The 26,584-nt window shown below is 48.9% G+C and overlaps 1 protein-coding gene and 1 pseudogene across 1 annotated transcript in view; one reads left to right on the top strand and one right to left on the bottom strand.

Moving 5' to 3' along the window:
* The window catches only part of LOC143767928 (uncharacterized), a 112,220-nt gene that overhangs the window by 76,776 nt on the left and 8,860 nt on the right, over nucleotides 1-26,584 (bottom strand). Inside the window, exons 2-6 of the mRNA XM_077256451.1 lie at nucleotides 8,560-8,709; nucleotides 8,255-8,434; nucleotides 8,048-8,171; nucleotides 7,867-7,964; nucleotides 7,578-7,668 (exon numbers count right to left, since the gene is read on the bottom strand). Coding sequence (XP_077112566.1) covers nucleotides 7,578-7,668; nucleotides 7,867-7,964; nucleotides 8,048-8,171; nucleotides 8,255-8,434; nucleotides 8,560-8,637 — 571 coding nt within the window. The 5' untranslated portion in view covers nucleotides 8,638-8,709. The remainder of the gene's footprint in view (nucleotides 1-7,577; nucleotides 7,669-7,866; nucleotides 7,965-8,047; nucleotides 8,172-8,254; nucleotides 8,435-8,559; nucleotides 8,710-26,584) is intronic.
* LOC143767974 (transmembrane 9 superfamily member 2 pseudogene) lies at nucleotides 10,460-11,236 on the top strand (annotated as a pseudogene).

Raw genomic sequence — 26,584 nt, 5'->3', positions numbered from 1 at the left:
TAATGATATTGTTATTGGCTTTTAAGGATTGTATGGCTTTTCTTTCCTCCATAGTGATATTTTGTGTCACTTTATGGTGTCTGTCCAAAATGTCAGATTTAACTTTTTTACGGAAACAGTCAATGTAGTGATCCAGAGTTTGGTTGTGGCCAGGTTGCGGGGTCCAGTTTGTCCTCTTTTGCTTTTTTGCTGTGTCGTTCACATTGTCTTGTGATGTGATATCTTTTATGAAAGTATTCTTTGAGTAGAAATCTGTGGAAGAATTCCTTGATATCACTACAGAACTGAGCCCTATCAAGCTGTTTTGTAGGACAGAATGTTAGCCCCTTCAAAAGAACATGCATTTCTCCTGTGCTTGGCTCATATTGTGGACACACCTGTGGGAAAACATTTCTCTCGAACTGGACGTTGTATGACAGACTTAAAAGTCTTCATACTAAAAGGTCATTTTAAAGATGACACAGAAAGAAAAATTTGAGAATTCAAACTAATGAAGATATTCAATTCTTTGACACTAGGACTCAATTTACGGTAACACTTGGATTTATGAGTCACTACATGAATACAATTCACACATGTACTCTGAAAGCTTGCAAACATATTTTCTGGTTAGCCAATTAAGGTATCATTCCTAGAATACTTTTGTCATCATTGGGCAGAAAAGTATTCACATTGATTTTTCTGGCTAACACTTTACCACAATACAATTTGTTATTGTACATCCTGTTATTGTACAGATATTCACACTTGGCCCTCACTGCTCAATTAATGAAAATCATATAAAGGAAAAAAAGCACCAAACCGAACCAATAGACAAATGTACAAAAAGGAGATTTTTGTGTACTCACCGTAAAATCTTTTTCTCCGAGCCAATCATTGGGGGACACAGGACCATGGGTGTTAGTGTCCTCCTAGTGGCAGAAGCCTAAGTTAACACAGAAAGATTAACTCCTCCTCTGCAGTATACACCCCTTCACTGGCTAGGATTCAACCAGTTCAGTAGTAAAGGAGTAGGAGTATTAAATGAAAGACAATAAAAACTATGTCAAAACCCAAGAAGAAACAACAACGAGCCAAAAGGCTAACAGGGTGGGTGCTGTGTCCCCCAATGATTGGCTCGGAGAAAAAGATTTTACGGTGAGTACACAAAAATCTCCTTTTCTCCTACGCCTCACTGGGGGACACAGAACCATGGGACGTCCTAAAGCAGTCCCTGGGCGGGAAACAACATAGCTGCTAATACCCCATGTACCACTGGCTTACAGCTAAGGTACCGCCAATTGCAGAATGCGCCTGCCAAGAGCGGCGTCTGCAGAAGATAGAGAATGAATGTGGTAATGTTTTGTAAAAGTATGCAAACTGGACCATGTCGCAGCTTTGCAGACCTGTTGTGCCGATGCCTGCTGCCGGATGGCCCAAGAGGCGCCCACCGACCAAGTAGAATGGGCCTTAATCCCTGCGGGGATAGGAACATCCTTGACATGATAGGATTCCTGAATAGCCGATCGGATCCATTTGGCTAGAGTAGCCTTGGAAGCGGGAGAGCCCTTCCTTTGTCCCTCTGGAAGTATGAATAGGACATCCGACTTGCGGAAGGGAGCCGTCCGTGAGATGTATCGTCGAAGGGCCCTCACCACATCGAGAGTGTGCAGAGCTTTCGCAATGCGATGGACTGGTGCTGGACAGAATGAAGGCAGAATAATCTCTTCATTGAGGTGAAAAGAGGAAACAACCTTGGGCAGAAAAGAAGGAGAGGTCCTCAAGACTGCCTTATCCGGGTGAAAAATCAGAAACGGGGGTCGGCAGGAAAGTGCCGCCAAGTCCGAGACACGCCTAATGGACGTAATAGCCACAAGAAAAACTACCTTCCAGGAAAGTAAGGTCAGAGAGACGTCCTGCAGCAGTTCGGAAGGGGTTCTCCTGAAGAGCTCCAAGGACCAGATTAAGATCCAACGGCTCCAAAGGCATTTTGTAGGGAGGTGCCAAGCGGGAAACTCCCTGAAAGAACGTCTTCACTGGTAATCTATTGGCAATTTTTCATTGGAACAGGACTGACAATGCTGACACCTGTCCTTTGAGAGAGCTAAGTGCGAGACCCGACTAGTCCTGATTGGCAAAATTCCAGTATGGCAGGAATGGAAAATACCAGAGGAGATCGTCCTTGTGCGTCGCACCAAGCGAAGAAGATTCGCCACTTACGGTGGTAACTGCGCCTGGACACGGGTTTCCTAGCCCTGATCATGGTATGGTGGAGGACCCCTTGGGAATGAAACTCGCTTGGCCTAGAATCCAGGATTCAATGGCCAGGCCGTCAAAGACAGGGCCCTTGAGTTCTTATGGTAAATCGGGCCTTGTGAGAGAAGATCCATGCAATCTGGAAGACGCCAAGGAACGTCGGTGACAAGCTGAACCAGTTCCGCGTACCATGCTCGGCATTGCCAGTCCGGCGCCACGAGGATAACTGGTACCCCTTCCGCCCTGATCTTCTTGATGACCCTCGGTAGCTGAGGAAGAGAGGGAAAAATGTACGGGAGGCGGAATTGACGCCACGGCAGGACCAGGGCATCTGCTCCGACGGCACGTGGGTCGAGAGATCGTGCAATGAACTGTGGGACCTTGTTGTTTAACCGGGAGGCCATGAGGTCCACGTCCGGGGTCCCCCATCGATGACAAATCTGCTGGAAAACTTCCGGGTGGAGGGACCACTTGCCTGAGGCGAGACCCTGGCGGCTGAGGAAGTCCGCCGCCCAATTTTCCACACGTGGTATGTGGATCGCCGAGATGGGCGAATGGTTGGACTCGGCCCAACGGAGAATGTGGGACACCTCGAGCATGGCCGTCTTGCTGCGGGTTCCCCCTTGACGGTTCATGTACGCCACAGCTGTGGCGTGGTTGGACTGGATTCTGACAGGGTGACCCACCAGAAGATGGTGAAACCTGAACAATGCTAGCATGATAGCTCGTATTTCCAGGATATTGATGGGGAGATGAGACTCTCGAGTGGACCACCGCCCTTGTGCTGTGTGGTGGTTGAAAATCGCCCCCCAGCCCATGAGGCTGGCATCGGTGGTCACCACCAGCCACCGCACTGGGAGGAAGGACCTTCCCTGGTTCAGGGAGAACTTCAGCGTCCACCACCTAAGGGTCTTTCTGACCTGTGGGGACAGAATGAAACGGTGGTCGAGAGAGGATGGGTTCCCGTTCCACGCCGACAGTAGCGCATGTTGTAGGGGACAGAGGTGAAATTGCCCGAACGGAACAGCTTCCATGGCTGCTACCATCTGCCCGAGAATGCGCATGCTGAAATGAATAGAGTGGGAGACTGGACGGGAAAGTCTCCGTGCTCCCCGCTGCAGGGCCAAGGTCTTGTCTGGAGGGAGAATGACCAGACCGCGGGAAGTGTAAAGTATCATTACAAGAAAGGAGATCCGTTGAGTCAAGATCGGAGAGGATTTTTCGAAGTTTATCTTCCAACTCAGGTGAGAAAGAGTATCCACCGTGAGATTGACGGACTCTTCGCAGGCTGGGTATGATGGGCCTTTTATCAGTAGGTCGTCCAGGTACGGAAGTACCACCACTCCCCTGGAATGAAGAATGGCCATGACAGCCGCCATGACCTTTGTGAAAACTCTGGGAGCTGTGGCGAGGCCGAAAGGCAAGGCCACAAACTGGAAGTGTTCCGCGCGAAAAGCGAAGCGAAGGAACTGTTGATGAGGAGGAAAAATTGGGATGTGGAGGTAAGCATCTTTGATGTCTATAGATGCCAGGAACTCTCCATTTTCCATGGAAGCGACGACAGAGCGGAGGGATTCCATTCTGAAGCGCCGAATTTTGACAAATTTGTTCAGAAGTTTTAGGTCTAGAATCGGACGCAGCGGTCCGTCCTTTTTTGGGACCACGAATAGGTTCGAGTAGAACCCTTTGATCCTTTGGACTTGAGGGACCGGAATGATGACTCCATCCCTTTGTAGCGCCCGTATGGCCTGAAGAAAAGCTGTTGCCTTTGGTTTGGGAGCACACGACTGGAAGAAACGTGTCAGGGGAGAGGAAAATTCTATTTTGTATCCGGAGGACACCAGTTCCCTGACTCACTCATCGTGGACGACCGAAAGCCATGCTTGACGGAACAAAATAGGCGACCTCCTACTTTGTTGATGTCCTGCGGATGTTGCAACGAGTCATTGACTGGAGGATCTAAGGGATCTGGATCCTTTAGACCCAGAAGATCTCGGTCTGGGTTTCCAGTTGTGGTTAGGTCTGTATGAGACCTGGGGGCCTCTGTCAGCATGCGAACCTCGTCCTGATGCCAGGGAGAAGGATATAGATGACCAGTTGGGATTGCTGCGAAAAGGCCGGAATTGAGATTGTTGATAACGAAACGGCCGGGTAGGCTTTTGTTGGGGGAGAAATTTACTTTCCCCCGCGGTAGCATCCGAGATTATTTGGTCTAATTTTTCTCCAAATAAGCGACCAGGTTGGTAGGGTAGAGATATCAAAGAATGCTTGGAAGCAGAATCTGCTCGCCAATCTCTGAGCCACAGGCTCTTCTGATGGAGATTGCATTTGTGGCTGCCTGTGCAGCGCAATTGGCCGTGTCTATTGAGGCGTTAACCACGAAGTCCCCAGCTTGAGCTATCTGGTTAGTCAAGTTGATTGCCTCTGGAAGGAGATTAGTGTCTTGGATGGTCGTGGTAAGCACCACAGCCCAAGCGACCATAGCCTTAGCCACCAAAGAAGCGGCTAAGGATGGGAAGAGAGAGGCTCCTGTGGCCTCAAAGATGGAGCGAGCCAGGTAGTCGATTTGACAGTCAGAGGGGTTCTTGACTGAGCAACCATCTGACAGAGATAGGATACTTTTGGAAGCGAGATGTGATACAGCAGGGTCCACTGAGGGGGACTGCAGCCAGTCCTTGATTAGTTCCTGAGCAAAAGGGTATTTGGCCTCGATTGGCATTTGACTCATGAAGCGTTTGTCAGGACGGTCCCTGTGTTTTTGTACGATTTCCTTAAACTCAGGATGAGTGACAAATACTTTTTGGACCCGTTTAGTCTTTTTAAAAGACACCGCGTGTTCCGGAGTGGATACGGATTCGTCGTCCACCTTCAGGGTCTTGTTGACTGCTTCAATGAGAGAATCGAGTGTCTCTTGGGAAGTCGAGGAATCCTGGACGTAAGAATCGTCGGACTCATATTCAGAGTCATTTAGGAGAAGGGGAATGGGAGACTGAAGTTGCAGATGCTGAAAAGCAAATGTGCCCGTGGTCAGGGGATGGGACATGGGTACGTTTTCTGGAACTCCGAGCCCTTAGTGACAGAGTGCACCCCCTGCTGGTGGACGGACCCGTACCGTCGCCCGTGTCCTCCGCAGTCTGACTTAAAGAGGGACCCCAGAGGGAGTCAATTGCCTTGGCTAGGGAAGCCATAGATTGTGACAGGGAAGTGGCCCACTCAGGGGGACTAGGCTCTGCAAGGTCGGCTGCGACATTGGCGGCGGCGACTGCACAGAGGCCGGGTCACAATCCGCACATAACGGGGTATTGTGAGCTCGGGGCAGGGCCGTATTGCAAGTGGCACATGAAGTGCAAAACACTGTGTGCTTCTTGTTACCCTTTTTGGTCTCCTTAGTTTGAGACATAGTGTCTTTAGAGACAGGGGCAGGATATGCACTGTGGTGCAGGGAAGGGGTTAAGCTTTCTTGAAGCAGCTTACCCACGGTCCTGTGCCTGTGTCCCCGGGAAGGAATGTAGCTGCGGCGGTCCTGGTAGTGCCAGTCAGCGTGAGCCACCTTCGGGGTCTTGTTGTCCCCGCAGGAGATGATTGCCAATATGGCCCTCCTGTTCTGCAGGGCGCCTCTCGTCCCAGAGGAGAAGCGCCAATATAGAGGGCGGGGTTACAGCCGTGGGCGGATCTGCACACTGCGGCCTAGTCCGGCTGAAAAGCTGGGGACTAAATTTCTGGGCCCTGCCGGCGATGCGCAGCAGCCGCGACGGAGCGCTGCTGACCACCGCTGACCCCGGCCGACGGCGCCTCTCTCCAGGGACCCGGACTGCACCTCTGCCACAGATGGGAGCGCGAGGAGGGTATGTACTCACAGTGCCGCAGGTCCTCCTGTCACTGTGAGGGTGCGCGCTCAATCCATGCACCCTGGATGGGGGAGGCAGAGGCCCCTGAAACATCTTCCTCTGTTCCCCAAGGGGGCTTTGTCTTGGGGCTGTGTGACGCCATCAGATGTGGGCCTTGTCTCAGGTGATACATTCTCCTCATCGGGCCCCGGAGAGGGACATTAGAGCCGGGCTCTATGTGCTCGCCGTCTTGCAGGGGGGGAGATCGGGACCAAGGAGGAACCGTCGCCCCAGTAAAATTTGGCGTGCCCCAGACGTCGCAGGAGAGGGACGGAGAGGTATACTCGCCTGTTGGTGGTTCGGGGGAGAGCGGACCCTATAAAAGGAATCCGTCGCCCCCTTCACTCCGTTAAATAAAAATTTACAGAAAAATAAGAAATTTGGCGTCTGAAAACAGACCCAAGTGCCTCCTACAGACACTAAGCAAGAACTCGTTGAATCCTGGCCAGTGAAGGGGTGTATACTGCAGAAGAGGAGCTAATCTTTCTGTGTAAACTTAGTGTCCTCCTAGTGGCAGCAGCATAACACCCATGGTCCTGTGTCCCCCAATGAGGCGTAGGAGAAACTTTATTAAGTACCATTAAAATACAGAAACAAACATAACAAAAGGGTAATCACAGGAAAATGACAGTGGTCAACCAACAGCAAGGAAGGCACCACAGTAAAAACAGGCATTAAAACCCAAGGCAAAAACATAGGATGTGATTTTACTCACAATTTACCTCCTGTGGTATCCTGACACCTTTCTTCATGTTAAATCGCTCTGTGCGCGCCGGAGCTCCGTTGATTGGCATTGCCGACGGCGTATTCATTTCGGCTCTCGGCAGGTTGCATCCACGACCCTGCTCACGTGTTCACCCATGGGTGTGGCCTGGTGACGTGTTCTCTCTCATCCGATGACGCCCTTAGTGATTCTTACCTCCGAGCGGTCGACTGCGCATGCGTCGCCTTTTGAGCAAGCGTCACATCCTCTTTCCATACCAATCATGATTAATGCTTTTGACATATATAAGGGCACCATTTCTTCATGACGCCAGACCCCCGGAAGAAGGCACTGCGCCGAAACGTGCAATAGGGTGGTAGGCACCACGGCTCTTCAGGTAAACCCCTAGGCATAACCTTTTTATTTTGGCTTTATGGTTCTTGCTTTTTTTACCACTGTAGTTATTGACTTTTTGCACCTCTCTTGTGCCGTTATTCATTTGTATTCTTATACATACTCAATACTTATTAGATCTTCAAGCGCACATGTTGTTAGCACGATGCACTTTTTGAGAATACCTACATAACTATCATTATGTTTTTGCCTTGGGTTTTATTGCCTGTTTTATTGTGGTGCCTTCCTTGCTCTTGGTTGACCACTGTCATTTTCCTGTGATTACCCTTTTGTTATGTTTGTTTCTGTATTTTAATGGTATTTAATAAAGTTTTGTACATTTAGTGGTTACTACTCACCTGGGTAGTCATATGTAGGAATCTCCTCTTTACACCGCTCATCATCTCTCACATATGTCTCTGTAGTATTAATATGGGTCAGATCTTCACCCTGAAACAAATATTGTAAAAGTCACAGACAGATGGAGAAGTCACATCTATGATCAGCTCTAATCCTGCCATCTCCACCGTTCTCATTACACAAGTTAAAAACATATAATATTGGGGGATAAAACAAGACTGAGCACAAGACCTTCACAGCCGTCTACACATCATAGGGGAGTTCTCCTGACACCTTCTCTCCATCTACCTGATGATCCTGAGGCACATTGGGATCTTCTTGTTTACAGTCCTGTGGAAGAAGAGGATAGGGACATCTCTCTGGTGTTGTCCTCTTACTGGATAGATCTGGAGGAAACACATACAGGGACTAAATTCATTCTGAACATACAGATAATTATAGGCCAAGTGTATTTAGTCCTGTCTATTACCTGGTGATGTGAGGGGCTGGGGAACCTCCATCATGACGTCCTTGTACAGATCTTTGTGTCCTTCTAAATACTCCCACTCCTCCATGGAGAAATAGACGGCGACATCCTGACACCTTATAGGAACCTGACACATACAATGATACCGTCATCCCCCCGATCCCTTCATAGTGTTACTGTATAATGTCCCAGCATTCCCAGCAGTGTCACCTCTCCAGTCAGCAGCTCAATCATCTTGTAGGTGAGTTCTAGGATCTTCTGGTCATTGATGTCCTCATGTATCAGGGGGTGAGGTTGAGGCCCCGTGATTGGGCTCAGGGGTCTTCTGCATCCTTCAGACACAGGGTCCTGACAGTGTTCACTAAAGGTCTTCTTCACTGCTGTGTAATCCTGGTTATGGAGAGACACATTAATAAATCTCACTACAGACATTTCCAGAGTCCTCACCTCTCCTGTTCTGTCTGTTATTCCCATAGATAAGAATGATGTAATGTGACGTCCTCAGAATCTCTCACCTCTCCAGTAAGCCGGAAGAGGATCTCTAGGGTGAGGTGTAATATCCTCTCCGCCATCTTGTCTCTGTCCATATCCATCCTTGATGGGTAAATCAGGAAAATTCTCTTCTATAGAAGATCTTCACTGAGAGGATCCGATATTGTAGAGACCTGAATGAGAAGATGAGCCGATGTAACATCATAAAAATCCTGTGTAATAATACAATTACTGGAGATAATAAGGGAAACATATGAGATTTATTATTCTACAGTATTTAGTTTCCTTCTTTACATCTACTAATAAAACCTATATATTTAGGCCACAGACAACAAGCAGTTTCTCCCTCGGAGTCGGCAGCTGAATACGTTCCTCATAGACTCATCTTCCATAACGCTAATTCTCGTCTCATTTACCGATCTACAAGGGTGAGGATGGATTCGTACACACCGATGTGTTTAGGAAAGAAACAGCAGTGAACTCAATATTACACGCTGCCTCATCACATCCCAGACCTCTAAAGGATAGTATTCCTTATGGGCAGTTTCTGAGAACAAAGAATTTGCTCAACTGAATCATCTCTTCAGACACAATCTTCTGAATTGGCTCAACGATTTGCACAAAGAGGATATTCCAATCGGGTTATCCAGCAGGGGCGGTCTAAAGCATGTAACAAACAGAGGACTGGACTATTGAACTCAAAAACGCGTCCACCAAATTCGACCACAGTAAGATTCATATCAACCTATAATGAAAAGTGGAAACCCATGAGACAAGCTCTTTCAAAGTTCTGGCCCATTATCATGAATGATCCAATCTTGGCCAAGAGTATCCCTACAATACCAACCATTACGTACAGGAGATCTCAGAGCTTGAAAGACATGCTAGTTCATAGTCAGTATAAGGGTGTTACTATGGACAATAATTTTGATTCCAAAGGATCAAAATGGGGATTTTTTTCCCTGCGGAAAGTGCCTAGCATGTGCGAATATGGATAGGGCTAAGGAATTCACAAATGCACATGGCAATAAGGTCTTTCAGATCACTCACAATATCACATGTGGGACAGATCATGTGATATATTATGCCAGCTGTCCTTGCCCGTTGGTATACATTGGCATGACTACGAGACAACTTAGAATACGTACCAGAGAACATGTCCGTGACATATCTAATGCTCGTGATATTAAAGACTTGACATCACTTAAACCAATACTCCGCCACTTTAAGTCTGTCCATAACTGTAAACCTAGCTTATTAAAGGTAATTGGTATTGATCGGATCATCAAAGATTCAAGGGGTGGTAATGTTAAAACCAAATTGGCCCAATTAGAGACCAAATAGATCTCTAGGATAGGCTCACTTCAACCTACTGGATTGAATGAGGTTATGAGCTTTGCTCCTTTCCTTTAAATATATTTTGGGATTAGATGGTGCTTTTTGAATTACTGTCCCTAGTAATAAAAATATATTTTTTTAAGTACCGTATTTTTCGGAATATAAGACGCACTTTTTCCCCCAAAAAATTGTGAGGAAAATGGGGGGTGCGTCTTATATTCGGAACGCAGGCTTACCGGCATTGTGGCGGCGACAGAGGTGCGGGGATGATGTGGCGCGCTGAGCTGCATGGCGTGAGCAGGGTCTTGTCCACATTTGAGGTGAATCCGCGGCCCGGTATTGATGGAGAGCAGCAGCGCTGGTGAGTTACGGTATTTTCCGGTGGCGGCGTCCATCTTGCTGAGGCCACGCGTGCGCAGATTCACTACTCTGCTTCCCAGGGCTTCAGGAAAATGGCCGCGGGAGGCCACGCGTGCGCAGATGGAGATCGCGGCGGCCATTTTCCTGAAGCCCTGGGACGCAGAGTAGTGAATCTGCGCACGCGCGGCCTCAGCAAGATGGACGCCGCCACCGGAAAATACGGGGTAACGCCATCATCATCATTTTCCCAGTGTTCTGTTCGTGTTCTCGGGCCGGCCGGTGCAGCAGGATGGCGGCGCAGTCAGGGCGGAGGCTCCAGGTCCCGGCGGTGCTGGTGCTTCTCCTGTGCACGGGATGGGGCTCCGCTTTCTATCTTCCGGGTCTGGCGCCTGTGAGTTTGTGAGAAAGATAAAGAGACGGAGACCTGCAAGTCTCAAATTGAGCTTTTTGTAAACCGCCTGGACTCCGTGGAATCTGTTCTACCATATGAGTATGACGCCTTTGACTTCTGCCAGGAGGCGCATGAGAGACATCCTTCTGAGAATCTTGGCCAAGTGCTTTTTGGAGAAAGGATTGCATCATCCCCATACAAGTTCACATTTAACAAGAATGAAACCTGCAAAGAAGTGTGCCGAAAGGAATATGACAAGAATATTAATACCACTTATCTGGATTTTATTAGAAAAGGAATACAGCTGAATTATCAGCATCACTGGATCATTGATAACATGCCGGTGACCTGGTGTTACGATGTTGAGGATAACCAGAAATACTGCAGCCCGGGCTTTCCAATAGGATGTACAGTCGCCCAAGATGGCAGAGTGAAAGATGCCTGTGTTATCAATAATGAATTTAACAAGAAAAATGCATACTACATATTCAACCACCTGAGGAAGTGACCGCACATCTGCCGCCGCCACAGCAACCTCCCCATGGACACCAGGCCATGGCGTCGCCCACCTAAGCAGGATGGGACCCTGCTCAGGTGCACGCCGTTCCGCCCACCGCACCTCAGCATCACCTCACCTCTGCCACCACCATGCCTCCTGTGACCCTGCTCTGCCACTGCCTGCCCTCAGGTAAGAGATCTTAAATTCGGACAATAAGATGGACCCCATCTTATAAAAAATCTTTTTTTTTGCAATTTTCACCCCAAATTTGGGGTGCGTCTTATGGTCCGGTGCGTCTTATAGTCCGAAAAATACGGTATATTTTTTTAATTTTTCTTTTGATAAAAAAATGTCCTCATTGGATTTATTTTTTTGCATTATTTTTATATTCTATGTATTAATTGTATGTTTTTTCTTTTTAGTCTTACTTTAGTTTTACAGCTTTGATGAATATTGACCGGTTGCTGTATACTTCACTCAAGTTGCTGCACTTTGCCACCCCATCTTCACCCTTGATCAAGCAAAAGAATTATATTTATGATTCATGATTATATTGGCATAATACTTTTTATTGAATATCATGTTGGTTGTAATTTTTGTTTTGTATGCACTTAGCACCTTTTATGTCCATTGCATGCTATTGTATACTTGGGTATATTACCGTAATTGGTATTTCTTTTGGCACTGTTGTTTCAACAGCATAATAATATTTTTTTCACTCATGTTGTTGCACATTGCTACCTTATCTCTTCATCCTAGACCAAGTAAAAGAATAACATTTATGATTATATTTATGATTATATTATAACACATCTAATATATAATTGCCTAGAATACTACTTCCTGCAATTTGTGCCAACTTCCGTGGCTTTGTCCGGAGCTATTGTCCGGAGCTATTGTCCGGAGCTATTGTCCGGAGATAAGTGACGTCACCAGTGTCCTACACCCAGGCAGAGCACAGTGGCCACAGGCAGAGCACAGGGGCCCCAGGCAGAACATGGGGCCCCAGGCAGAGCACAGGGGCCCCAGGCAGAGCACAGGGGCCCCAGGCAGAGCACAGGGGCCCCAGGCAGCATATGGGGCCCCAGGCAGAGCACAGGGGCCCCAGACAGCATATGGGGCCCCAGGCAGAGCACAGTGGCCCCAGGCAGAGCACACACCAAATCGGAGGCCGAGGGGCCCCGCCAACCAAATCGGAGGCCGAGGAGCCCCGCCCACCAAATCGAAGGCCGAGCGGCCCCGCCCACCAAAGCGGAGGCCGAGGGGTCTGGCCCCGCCCACCAAAGCGGAGGCCGAGGGGCCCCGACCACCAAATCGGAGGCCGAGAGTCCCTGCCCACCAAATCGGAGGCCGAGGGGCCCCGCCAACCAAATCGGAGGCCGAGGGGCTTCGCCAACAAAATCGGAGGCCGAGGAGCCCCGCCCACCAAATCGAAGGCCGAGCGGCCCCGCCCACCAAAGCGGAGGCCGAGGGTCCCCGCCCACCAAATCGGAGGCCGAGGGTCCCCGCCCACCAAATCGGAGGCCGAGGGTCCCCGCCCACCAAATCGGAGGCCGAGGGTCCCCGCCCACCAAATCGGAGGCCGAGGGTCCCCGCCCACCAAATCGGAGGCCGAGGGTCCCCGCCCACCAAATCGGAGGCCGAGGGTCCCCACCCACCAAATCGGAGGACGAGGGGCCCCACCAAACAAATCGGAGGCCGAGGAGCCCCGCCCACCAAAAGTAAGTGCGGCCCCAAAAGTAAGTGCGCCCCCGGGTGCAAAAGTAAGTGCGCCCCAGGGTGCAAAAGTAAGTGCGCCCCCGTGTGCAAAAGTAAGTGCGCCCCCGGGTGCAAAAGTAAGTGCGCCCCCGGGTGCAAAAGTAAGTGCGCCTCCGGGTGCAAAAGTAAGCGCGCCCCCGGCCCCAGGTGCAAAAGTAAGCATGCCCCCCAGTCCCGTGTGTGAAAAGTGCTGCTGTAAAGCTGGTAGCGCTGTTCAAGCACCATGTATTTCCTTCAGGAAATGCCCATCTAATATATAATTGCCTAGAATACTACTTCCTGCAATTTGTGCCTACTTCCGTGGCTTTGTCCGGAGCTAATGTCCGGAGATAATGTCCGGAGATAATGTCCGGAGATAAGTGACGTCACCAGTGTCCTACACCCAGGCAGAGCACAGGGGCCCCAGGCAGCATATGGGGCCCCAGGCAGAGCACAGTGGCCCCAGGCAGAGCACAGGGGCCCCAGGCAGCATATGGGGCCCCAGGCAGAGCACAGTGGTCCCAGGCAGAGCACAGGGGCCCCAGGCAGCCTATGGGGCCCCAGGCAGAGCACAGTGGCCCCAGGCAGCATATGGGGCCCCAGGCAGAGCACAGGGGCCCCAGGCAGCATATGGGGCCTCAGGCAGAGCACAGTGGCCCCAGGCAGAGCACAGGGGCCCCAGGCAGAACATGGGGCCCCATGCAGAGCACAGGGGCCCCAGGCAGAGCACAGAAGCCCCAGGCAGCATATGGGGCCCCAGGCAGAGCACAGGGGCCCCAGGCAGAGCACAGGGGCCCCAGGCAGCATATGGGGCCCCAGGCAGAGCACAGGGGCCCCAGGCAGAGCACAGTTGCCCCAGGCAGAGCACAGGGGCCCCAGGCAGAACATGGGGCCCCAGGCAGAGCACAGGGGCCCCAGGCAGCATATGGGGCCCCAGGCAGAGCACAGGGGCCCCAGGCAGCATATGGGGCCCCAGGCAGAGCACAGTGGCCCCAGGCAGCATATGGGGCCCCAGGCAGAGCACAGTGGCCCCAGGCAGAGCACAGTGGCCCCAGGCAGAGCACAGGGGCCCCAGGCAGCATATGGGGCCCCAGGCAGAGCACAGTGGTCCCAGGCAGAGCACAGGGGCCCCAGGCAGCTTATGGGGCCCCAGGCAGAGCACAGTGGCCCCAGGCAGAACATGGGGCCCCAGGCAGAGCACAGTGGCCCCAGGCAGAGCACAGGGGCCCCAGGCAGAACATGGGGCCCCAGGCTGAGCACAGGGGCCCCAGGCAGAGCACAGGGGCCCCAGGCAGCATATGGGGCCCCAGGCAGAGCACAGGGGCCCCAGGCAGAGCACAGTGGCCCCAGGCAGAGCACAGGGGCCCCAGGCAGCATATGGGGCCCCAGGCAGAGCACAGTGGTCCCAGGCAGAGCACAGGGGCCCCAGGCAGCCTATGGGGCCCCAGGCAGAGCACAGTGGCCCCAGGCAGAACATGGGGCCCCAGGGAGAGCACAGGGGCCCCAGGCTGCATATGGGGCCCCAGGCAGAGCACAGTGGTCCCAGGTAGAGCATAGGGGCCCCAGGCAGCCTATTGGGCCCCAGGCAGAGCACAGGGGCCCCAGGCAGCATATGGGGCCCCAGGCAGAGCACAGGGGCCCCAGGCAGCATATGGGGCCCCAGGCAGAGCACAGTGGCCCCAGGCAGGGCACAGGGGCCCCAGGCAGAACATGGGGCCCCAGGCATAGCACAGGGGCCCCAGGCAGCATATGGGGCCCCAGGCAGAGCACAGGGGCCCCAGGCAGCATATGGGGCCCCAGGCAGAGCACAGCAATATTTTGGACCACTGTGCGGTGTTTCAGACCCCCTGTGTGATGTCTGGGGCCCTGTTCTTAAGTATATTAAAGATTAAAGTAACGTATATTAAAGTATATTATAGATCAAATTTGACACGTTTATGAGCACCATTGAGTGATATACTCAAGAATGACATAATTTTTCAACATTTTATGGTTTCAAACTGTAAACACTCAGTTTTTTTTACTTCAACCAGAAAACCTTAACGGTTCATAAAAAACTTGACTGTTCAGGATATGATAAAAGTCATAGTATTCTGAATCTTTAACTTATAAAGATACCTTTACATGGGGTGATTATTGGTTCCAGAGAGGCTTTCGGCCGATAATCGTACACATGGCTGGTGACAGGACAATACAATATAAACGTTCAAAGGTAAACACTGATAACATTAAAATCTAATATATAATTGCCTAGAATACTACTTCCGGCAATTTGTGCCAACTTCCGTGGCTTTGTCCGGAGATAATGTCCGGAGATAAGTGACGTCACCAGCGTCCTACACCCGCTCAGGGTGGACAAAGATATATGCCTTTGTGGTGCGCGGCACTTTTCTGATTGGTTGCCGCCTGCCGCGAGCGACCAATCAGAAATGTGCCGTACTGTCAAGAATTGTCAAGAGCTGGTGAGTGCAGCCATTTTTTGTTCTTTCTTACTATTATTTATTAATTGTATTATTCTTACATTTGAATAAATAAAGTATATATGGATTCTAGACTCCCGATTCTTTAGAATCGGGCTGCCATCTAGTAGTATATATTTATATATTTTTTTATTTCATGTTGTTTGTATTTTTATTGCTTTCCATGCATAGAGCACTTTTTATGTTCACCGCATGTTTTTGCATATTTGGTGTTATGACCCCAATGGCGAGGGTCTCAGAGATATCAGCAAGTCTGCGAAGTACAAAAATCCAGCTCATAGGGCAGTGGTAACTGGGTTGACCATATATCTACTCCTAACGCCAACACTAGAAGTAGCCGGGGAACATGCCTACGTTGGTCGCTAGATGTCTCACGCCAGCCGGAGGACTAACTACCCCTAGAAGAGGAAAACAAAGACCTCTCTTGCCTCCAGAGAATAGACCCCAAAAGTAGGATACAAGCCCCCCACAAATAATAACGGTGAGGTAAGAGGAAATGACAAACACAGAGATGAACTAGGTTTAGCAAAGAGAGGCCCGCTTACTAATAGCAGAATGTAGTAAGATAACTTATATGGTCAACAAAAACCCTAACAAAATTCCACACTGGAGATTCAAGAACCCCCGAACCGTCTAACGGCCCGGGGGGGGAACTCCAGCCTCCCTAGAGCTTCCAGCAAGGAAAGGATACAGATAATGAACAAGCTGGACAAAAATGCAAACAAAAAACAAATAGCAAAAAGCAAGAAAGCGGACTTAGCTTAATCACGCAGGAACCAGGATCAGTAGACAAGAGCACTACAGATTAGCTCTGATATCAACGTTGCCAGGCATTGAACTGAAGGTCCAGGGAGCTTATATAGCAACACCCCTGACCTAACGACCCAGGTGAGCATACAAGGGATGATAGACATACCCAGAGTAAAATCACTAGTAGCCACTAGAGGGAGCCAAAAGGTAAATTCACAACAGTACCCCCCCCTTAGTGAGGGGTCACCGAACCCTCACCAAGACCACCAGGGCGATCAGGATGAGCGGCGTGAAAGGCACGAACTAAATCGGCCGCATGCACATCAGAGGCGACCACCCAGGAATTATCCTCCTGACCATAGCCCTTCCACTTGACCAGGTACTGAAGCCTCCGCCTGGAGAGACGAGAATCTAAGATCTTCTCCACCACGTACTCCAACTCGCCCTCAACCAACACCGGAGCAGGAGGCTCAGCAGAAGGAACCACAGGCACAACGTACCGCCGCAACAAGGACCTATGAAATACGTTGTGAATGGCAAACGACACCGGAAGATCCAGGCGAAAGGACACAGGATTAAGGATCTCCAATATCCTGTAAGGACCAATGAATCGAGGCTTAAATTTGGGAGAGGAGACCTTCATAGGAACAAATCGAGAAGACAGCCATACCAAATCCCCAACACGAAGTCGGGGACCCACACCGCGGCGGCGGTTGGCAAAACGCTGCGCCTTCTCCTGTGACAACTTCAAGTTGTCCACCACATGATTCCAGATCCGCTGCAACCTATCCACCACAGAATCCACTCCAGGACAGTCAGAAGGCTCCACATGTCCCGAGGAAAAACGAGGATGGAAACCGGAGTTGCAGAAAAATGGCGAAACCAAGGTGGCAGAACTAGCCCGATTATTAAGGGCAAATTCAGCCAACGGCAAGAAGGTCACCCAATCATCCTGATCAGAAGAGACAAAACACCTCAAATACGCCTCCAGAGTCTGATTAGTTCGTTCCGTTTGTCCGTTAGTCTGTGGATGAAAAGCGGAGGAAAACGACAAATCAATGCCCATCCTACCACAAAAGGATCGCCAGAACCTGGAAACAAACTGGGATCCTCTGTCCGACACAATATTCTCAGGAATGCCGTGCAAACGAACCACGTTCTGGAAGAACACAGGAACCAGATCAGAAGAGGAAGGCAGCTTAGGCAAAGGAACCAGATGGACCATCTTGGAGAAACGATCACATATCACCCAGATGACAGACATGCCCTTAGACACCGGAAGATCCGAAATGAAATCCATAGAGATGTGTGTCCAAGGTCTCTTCGGGACAGGCAAGGGCAAGAGCAACCCGCTGGCACGAGAACAGCAAGGCTTAGCTCGAGCACAAGTACCACAGGACTGAACAAATGACCGCACATCCCTTGACAAGGAAGGCCACCAAAAGGACCTGGCCACCAGATCTCTGGTGCCAAAAATTCCCGGGTGCCCTGCCAACACTGAGGAATGAACCTCGGAAATGACTCTGCTGGTCCATTTAGCAGGCACAAACAATCTGTCAGGTGGACAAGAGTCAGGCCTACCAGCCTGAAATCTCTGCAACACACGTCGCAGATCTGGAGAAATAGCTGACAAGATAACTCCTTCCTTAAGAATACCCTCAGGTTCAGCGACTCCAGGAGCATCAGGCACAAAGCTCCTAGACAGAGCATCGGCCTTCACATTCTTAGAACCTGGTAAATACGAGACCGCAAAGTCAAAACGGGAGAAAAACAATGACCAGCGGGCCTGTCTAGGATTCAGGCGTTTAGCAGACTCGAGATACATCAAATTTTTGTGATCAGTCAAGACCACCACACGATGCTTAGCACCCTCGAGCCAATGACGCCACTCCTCAAATGCCCACTTCATGGCCAACAACTCCCGATTGCCCACATCATAATTTCGCTCTGCCGGCGAAAACTTCCTAGAGAAAAAGGCACAAGGTCTCATAGTAGAGCAACCAGGGCCTCTCTGCGACAAAACGGCCCCTGCCCCAATCTCCGAAGCATCCACCTCAACCTGAAAGGGAAGTGAGACGTCAGGCTGGCACAAAACAGGCGCCGAAGTAAACCGGCGTTTCAACTCCTGGAAAGCCTCCACGGCAGCAGGAGCCCAGTTAGCTACATCAGAGCCTTTCTTGGTCATATCCGTCAGCGGTTTAACAACGCTAGAGAAATTTGCGATAAAACGACGGTAGAAGTTAGCAAAACCCAAGAACTTCTGAAGACTCTTAACTGACGAGGGTTGAGTCCAATCATGAATAGCTCGGACCTTGACTGGATCCATCTCCACAGCAGAAGGGGAAAAAATGAACCCCAAAAAGGGAACCTTCTGTACACCAAAGAGACACTTTGAGCCTTGTACAAACAAAGAATTTTCACGCAGAATCTCAAAAACCATCCTGACCTGCTCCACATGCGAGTCCCAATCATCAGAAAAAAACAGAATATCATCCAGATAAACAATCAAAAATTTATCCAGATACTTCCGGAAAATGTCATGCATGAAGGACTGAAAAACTGAAGGTGCATTAGAGAGCCCAAATGGCATCACCAAGTACTCAAAATGACCTTCGGGCGTATTGAATGCGGTTTTCCATTCATCGCCCTGCCTAATGCGCACAAGGTTGTACGCACCACGAAGGTCTATCTTGGTGAACCACTTGGCACCTTTAATCCGGGCAAACAAATCTGACAACAGCGGCAAAGGATACTGAAATTTGACAGTGATCTTATTTAAAAGCCGATAGTCAATACAAGGCCTCAAAGATCCGTCCTTTTTGGCCACAAAAAAGAATCCCGCACCAAGAGGGGAAGAAGAAGGACGGATATGCCCCTTCTCAAGAGACTCCTTGATATATGAACGCATCGCGGTATGTTCAGGTACCGACAGATTAAACAGTCTCCCCTTAGGAAACTTACTGCCAGGAATCAAATCTATTGCACAGTCACATTCCCTATGAGGAGGCAGTGCACTGGACTTAGACTCGCTGAAGACATCCTGATAATCAGACAAATACGCCGGAACTTCCGAAGGCGTAGAAGATGCAATAGACAAGGGCAGGGAATCTCCGTGAATTCCATGGCAGCCCCAGCTTGACACTGACATAGCCTTCCAGTCCAAGACTGGATTATGGGTCTGTAACCATGGCAAACCCAAAACAACCAAATCATGCATTTTATGTAGAACAAGAAAACGTATTACCTCCCGATGTTCGGGAGTCATGCACATGGTAACCTGTGTCCAAAACTGCGGTTTATTTTTTGCCAATGGCGTAGAGTCAATACCCCTAAGAGGGATAGGATTTTCCAATGGCTCAAGCACAAATCCGCAACGCTTGGCAAATGACAGATCCATAAGGCTCAGGGCAGCACCTGAGTCCACAAACGCCATGACAGGATACGATGACAGTGAGCAAATCAAAGTTACAGATAGAATAAATTTAGGTTGCAAATTACCAATGGCGACCGGACTAACAACCTTAGTAAGACGTTTAGAGCATGCTGAGATAACATGTGTAGAATCACCACAGTAGTAACACAAGCCATTCTGGCGTCTATGAATTTTCCGCTCATTTCTAGTCAGGATTCTATCACATTGCATTAAATCAGGTGCCTGTTCAGACAACACCATGAGAGGATTTGCGGTTTTGCGCTCCCGTAACCGCCGGTCGATTTGAATAGCCAGGGCCATAGAATCATTCAGACCTGTGGGAATGGGAAAACCCACCATCACATTCTTAATGGCTTCAGAAAGGCCATTTCTAAAATTTGCAGCCAATGCACACTCGTTCCACTGGGTCAGCACGGACCATTTCCGAAATTTTTGGCAATACACTTCGGCCTCGTCCTGGCCCTGAGACATCGCCAGCAAGGCTTTTTCTGCCTGAATCTCAAGATTGGGTTCCTCATAAAGCAAACCGAGCGCCAGAAAAAACGCATCAATGTCAGCCAATGCCGGATCTCCTGGCGCCAGCGAGAAGGCCCAATCCTGAGGGTCGCCCCGTAAAAAAGAAATAACAATTTTTACTTGCTGAGCGGAGTCTCCAGATGAACAGGGTCTCAGGGACAAAAACAATTTACAATTATTCCTGAAATTTCTAAATTTAAATCGGTCTCCGGAAAATGGTTCAGGAATCGGTATCTTAGGTTCTGACATAGGATTTCTGATAACATAATCTTGAATGCCCTGCACACGAGCAGCAAGCTGGTCCACACTTGTAATCAAGGTCTGGACATTCATGTCTGCAGCAAACACAAGCCACTCAGAGTTAAAGGGGAAAAGAAAAAAAAATGAGAGAGAGAAAAAAAAACTCAGAACTTTCTTTCTTATAATCCCGCTTCTGCAATGCATTTAACATTTAATACTGGCCTGGCAAACTGTTATGACCCCAATGGCGAGGGTCTCAGAGATATCAGCAAGTCTGCGAAGTACAAAAATCCAGCTCATAGGGCAGTGGTAACTGGGTTGACCATATATCTACTCCTAACGCCAACACTAGAAGTAGCCGGGGAACATGCCTACGTTGGTCGCTAGATGTCTCGCGCCAGCCGGAGGACTAACTACCCCTAGAAGAGGAAAACAAAGACCTCTCTTGCCTCCAGAGAATAGACCCCAAAAGTAGGATACAAGCCCCCCACAAATAATAACGGTGAGGTAAGAGGAAATGACAAACACAGAGATGAACTAGGTTTAGCAAAGAGAGGCCCGCTTACTAATAGCAGAATGTAGTAAGATAACTTATATGGTCAACAAAAACCCTAACAAAATTCCACACTGGAGATTCAAGAACCCCCGAACCGTCTAACGGCCCGGGGGGAGAACTCCAGCCTCCCTAGAGCTTCCAGCAAGGAAAGGATACAGATAATGAACAAGCTGGACAAAAATGCAAACAAAAAACAAATAGCAAAAAGCAAGAAAGCGGACTTAGCTTAATCACGCAGGAACCAGGATCAGTAGACAAGAGCACTACAGATTAGCTCTGATATCAACGTTGCCAGGCATTGAACTGAAGGTCCAGGGAGCTTATATAGCAACACCCCTGACCTAACGACCCAGGTGAGCATACAAGGGATGATAGACATACCCAGAGTAAAATCACTAGTAGCCACTAGAGGGAGCCAAAAGGTAAATTCACAACAATTTGGGTACACTAATTGGTATTCCTTATTGGCACTGTTGCATCAACATAATAATAATAACTTTATTCTGCATAAGTATTTCCTCTTCTTTGTTTAAACAGCCTCCCCTTTATCTGTACACACTCCTGTTTTCCCCATTATATAACTATTCATCGGGTTCACATTGCGCACCTTATATCAACATCTTTTCCGGTGTTTTTTCTTCTGCAGCGGAGTGCGCTTGCATCTGTCGGCCTGACTGGGTTGCCGTAGTAACGTGTCCTTGTGCGTCATCCTCTCCCGCCCTTCTCCTGACGCGTCGGTGTTGGGCGGCAGCTGATGACGTTGGACGCCGGACCCGCCGCTTCCAGTTGTGTGCTTAATGGACACCAGCGCCATATCACCGCTACATTTAAATAGCTAGCACCGCGTTCTGTCCATCACCACGACCCCCAGGAAGAAGCTACGTGCTAAATGCGCGTCAGGGTTTCCGGCCTCCTATTAGTCCATATCAACACAGGTAATAATATGGTATCACTACCTCCTTGATCTGTACCTGGCATTTATCAATGGCTTTTTTATACCTACCTCTACCTTGTAATTTTGCACTTGCATTTCACTAGCAAACCATTTTATCTTGCTATTTGATTATGAGGCACTAGCCCCTTATTGAAAACCCTTATTTAGGATTTTTCCTTTTGACCTCTTATACTGATATAGTTCTTGGATCACGCACTTGCACTTTAATAGTTGATTAGCTTTGATCCTATAGGTAGTTCATTGACAATCCAGAACTGCTGTTTCATTTAATTGTTATACATATTATTGGCATGGTGGCCATTTGAATATTGTATTTTCTACTTGGATTATGTTATGGAATATATGGAGTTCACTCTGCCCTGTTTTTGAGTCCCTTACATATATACTTACATATACTAATGTGTGAATAAAATATTTTATAATTTAACTTTTTGGTCTTGTATTTCCCTTCTCCTTTGTATCTATTAATTTTGGAAATATACCACCTGATGTATTTTGGTCTACAATTTTTGGGTATTTGAGGATCCGATATTGTAGAGACCTGAATAAGAAGAAGATGAGCCAATGTAACATCATAAGAATCCTGTGTAATAATACAATTACTGGAGGTAATAAGGGAAACACACGAGGAGATATTATTTTACAGTATTTAGTTTCCTTCTTTACATCTACTAATAAAACCTATATATTTAGGCCACAGACAACAAGCAGTTTCTCCCTCGGAGTCGGCAGCTGAATACGTTTCTCATAGACTCATCTTCCATAACGCTAATTCTCGCCTCATTTACCGACCCTGGAATCGGCATTAGTAATACTGCAGGAGATATTCATTACACGGGACAGGAGAAATAACGACTTCATGATGAGGACGACATCTTCATCTTCTACTACGGCTCTAGAACCATATGTGTCCAGAGTCGGTCACTGACTCCATCCCCACCGGCCTCTATATGGAGGTTTCCCGTCTTCCCCGCACTGTAATCTTCTATCACGTTAGATCTCAGCTCTGAGTCACACACAGAAGTTTGAGGCTTTTAAAAAAGCTTTTTTATAAGAACAACAAGACAGGAGTTATTTGATGCCAATATCTCCATGTAAGCTTCCATATATTACATGAACAACACCAAAAAAAGTGTGAAAATATTCCAAAAATAACTATAGTGAAGTGCTGAGGCACCAAATAGAAAGTTTTAACCAATTATATGGACACATTGAACCTATGTTACAACCTCCAGTATACTAAATCTTCAGGGTGGTGCATAGACGTGAGACTATATATAATTAAGACAACGGAATGAAGAAAATCAGCACTCACCCATTTTAGAAAATACTTCAGTCCTTTTTAATTTTCATTTGATTCAGGACAATGACAAAAAGGTGCAACACTGCTAGCAGCATGGCGGCAGGTTCAGTGTTTCCCCCCCCCAAAAAAGACCTGACGGACAATGAACGTTTCAGACTTAATTTGCGCTTCTACTAGTCCATGTTTCACTGGTCTATGAACAAGGACCAGTAGAAGAACTGAAGTATCTTCTAAAAGGTGTAAGTGCTGACTTTCTCCATTCCGTTATCTTGAATACAAAAATAATATTGAGGACGGTGGTACTGTGGGAACATTATACTGTGTGTGGGGGCCAAAAAAGGGGCTATGAGAGTAATACATGTTTCCTTGGTTCCCATCTTTCATAGTTGGGTCACTTGTATCTAGCAGTTGAAAAGAAACAAAACCATTGTGATTCTTATAAGGAGACAACACAAACCCCCCCTAAATATAACATCTTATAACAACCCCACAATCTGTGACTCTTCAGGGTAAATCGCTCTCTCACCATTGGATTAGAGCTGATACTATGGAGCTAAAGTGACTAAACAGACTTTCTGTCACCTCCATAAAGGGGCACATTCCTGTAGTCCTCCTCCTCCTCTAGTTAGGAATGAACCCCAGCAAGGCACCCTAGGACCCAGGCAACCCCTCCAACAATCGATCCTATATAGATTGCATCTCCCGAAAATTATCAGCCCGTCATTCCGGATTTGATCAGCAGCTAAGGAATCCAGTTTGACATCACTGGCCTCACTGAAATTGAATTCTTTAAATTCTTTTTCAGTGAGGAAATAATAAATCTTATGGTGGCCCAGACCAACTTGTATGCCCATCTATTTTTCACCCAAAATCCCACGTCATCATACATCAGATGGACCCCTGTAGATGCAGCAGAGATGATGACATTTTTGGGGAATTGTGCTGCATATGGGCATAATCCGAAAACCAGACCTTAGGCAATACTGGAGTACTGACATTCTCTACAGTACCAATATTCTGTATGGCCATAACAAGTACACAATTTGAAGAGATCCAAAAATGATTGCATTATAGTGATAATGCGCAGTGTACTCCCTGAGATGATCCGAACTTTGATAATCTATATAACATTAGCAGGGCCGTATTTAGGGTTTCTGCTGCCCTAGGCACTTTTAGTGCTGCCCCCCCCCCCCCCCCCCTTTGGTGAGTATGACACTATCGGCAGTGACTTTGGTAAGAATCGCTGATGTGAAAGTCGCCTTTTGCAGCAAATCCGGCAGTTTTTCTGCATGTGCCGCGTAACGGATCACTTACGGCAACACTGCGTTTGGCCTCATTCATTCCCTATGGGATTTGCGGCACTTATGATCTGGCAAATGCAGTACCATACCTCCCAACTTTTGAAGAAGGGAAGGAGACAGAAAGTGTGCGGCGCACGTAGCGCGGAGCGGCAAATTTTAGGCCACGCCTCTGACCACACCCATTTCACAACTAGTCACACCCATATCCATGTCCCAACCACAGCCATTTAGCACTGCTGATCACACTGTTTTATATACAATAATTATAAACGAAAAAATATGGCCACAGTGCTCCATACTGTATAACGGCCACACATGATGCTCCATACTGTATAACGGCCACACATGATGCTCCATATTGTACAATGGCCACACATGATGCTCAATACTGTATAATGGCCACACAGTTCTCCATGATACTGTATAATGACCCCCCCTCCTGTATGCATGGCTCATATTCCCCCCCTGTATGCATGGCTCACACTCCCCCCCTGTATGCATGGCTCATATTCAACCCCCCCGTATACATGGCTCATATACACCCCCCCTGTATGCATGGCTCATATACACCCCCCCCCCTGTATGCATGGCTCATATTCACCCCCCCTGTATGCATGGCTCATATTCACCCCCCCCTGTATGCATGGCTCATATTCACCCCCCGTATACATGGCTCATATTCACCCCCTCGTATACATTGCTCATATTCACCCCCCTCGTATACATTGCTCATATTCACCCCCCCGTATACATTGCTCATATACACCCCCCCGTATACATGGCTCATATACACCCCCCCTGTATGCATGGCTCATATTCACCCCCCCCTGTATGCATGGCTCATATTCACCCCCCCTGTATGCATGGCTCATATACACCCCCCCTGTATGCATGGCTCATATTCACCCCCCCCCCCCTGTATGCATGGCTCATATTCACCCCCCCCTATATGCATGGCTCATATTCACCCCCCCCCCGTATGCATGGCTCATATTCACCCCCCCCTGTGTGCGTGGCTCATCTCCCCCTCCCTCCCTGTATGCATGGTGGCATTGGTGGCTCTGGCTCGTCATCTCCCATCCCCCATCCGTGGCTCATCGGCAGCCTTCCCCGCCGCTCCCCATCTATCTTGTGGCTGCCGCCTGCCGGGCTCCCCGATCCTCCTCCTTCATCCTCCCCGGCTCCCCCCGTCCCTGCCTGTCATCATACTCACCTGGCTGTGTCACCTCACACCGCGCGCAGAAGAACGGGATCCTCCACCTCTGTGCTGTGTCCCGGCGCAGCACCCTCGTCGTCCTGTGTGAGCGGTCACGTGGTACCGCTGATTAAGGTCATGACCTTAATCAGCGGTACCATGTGACCGCTCACACAGCGAGGGTGCAGTCACTGAGAGCAGACCAAGCGTCGCTGGAGCAGGTGAGGCGAGTATGCATCAATCATAGTGTGTATGGGCAAGGAGGCAGCGGCGGGGGGGCGGCGGTGGCGGCGAGGGGGGAGGGGCTTAAGCCTTAAGGTGACCCCGGCCGGACCGGACTTTGCATAAAAAAAAAAAAAAAAAGAGCACACACACCTGCTCAGGTGCCGCCCCCCCCGCATGGCCCCGCCCTAGGCATGTGCCCTTAAGTGCCTAGTGGCAAATACGGCCCTGAACATTAGGCTATTTGTTGAACACTTCAGTAGAAAATTTGCTGAGGCGTACAACCTCCAAAGGGACATCACTATAAATGAATCTCTGGTTCATTTCAAAGAGAGGCTAAAATTTCAACAATACCTGCCCAGTAAAAGGGCCAGGTATGGAATTAAACTGTATAAGGCCTCTTTCACACTAGCGTCGTGCACTGCACGTCGCTATGCGTCGTTCTGTAGAAAAAACGCATCCTGCAAAAGTGCTTGCAGAATGCGTTTTTTCTTCATTGACGTGAATTAGCGACGCAGTGCCACACGTTGCAACCGTCGTGCGACGGTTGCGTCGGACCGTCGGCACAAAAAAAGTTACATGTAACGTTCTTTTGTGCGTTGTGTGCAGCAATTCCGACCGCGCATGCGCGGCCAGAACTCCGCTCCCCTCCTCCCCGGAGCTCAGAATGGGGCAGCGGATGTGTGGAAAAACAGCATCCGCTGCCCCCGTTGTGCGGCGCTTTCACACTATGCGTCGGTGCGCTGCAACATCGCATAGCGACGTGCAGTGC

The sequence above is a fragment of the Ranitomeya variabilis genome, chromosome 4 (assembly GCF_051348905.1).
Source record: "Ranitomeya variabilis isolate aRanVar5 chromosome 4, aRanVar5.hap1, whole genome shotgun sequence".
In the NCBI taxonomy this organism is placed as follows: domain Eukaryota; kingdom Metazoa; phylum Chordata; class Amphibia; order Anura; family Dendrobatidae; genus Ranitomeya; species Ranitomeya variabilis.
This window is presented reverse-complemented; position numbering and strand designations above follow the sequence as displayed.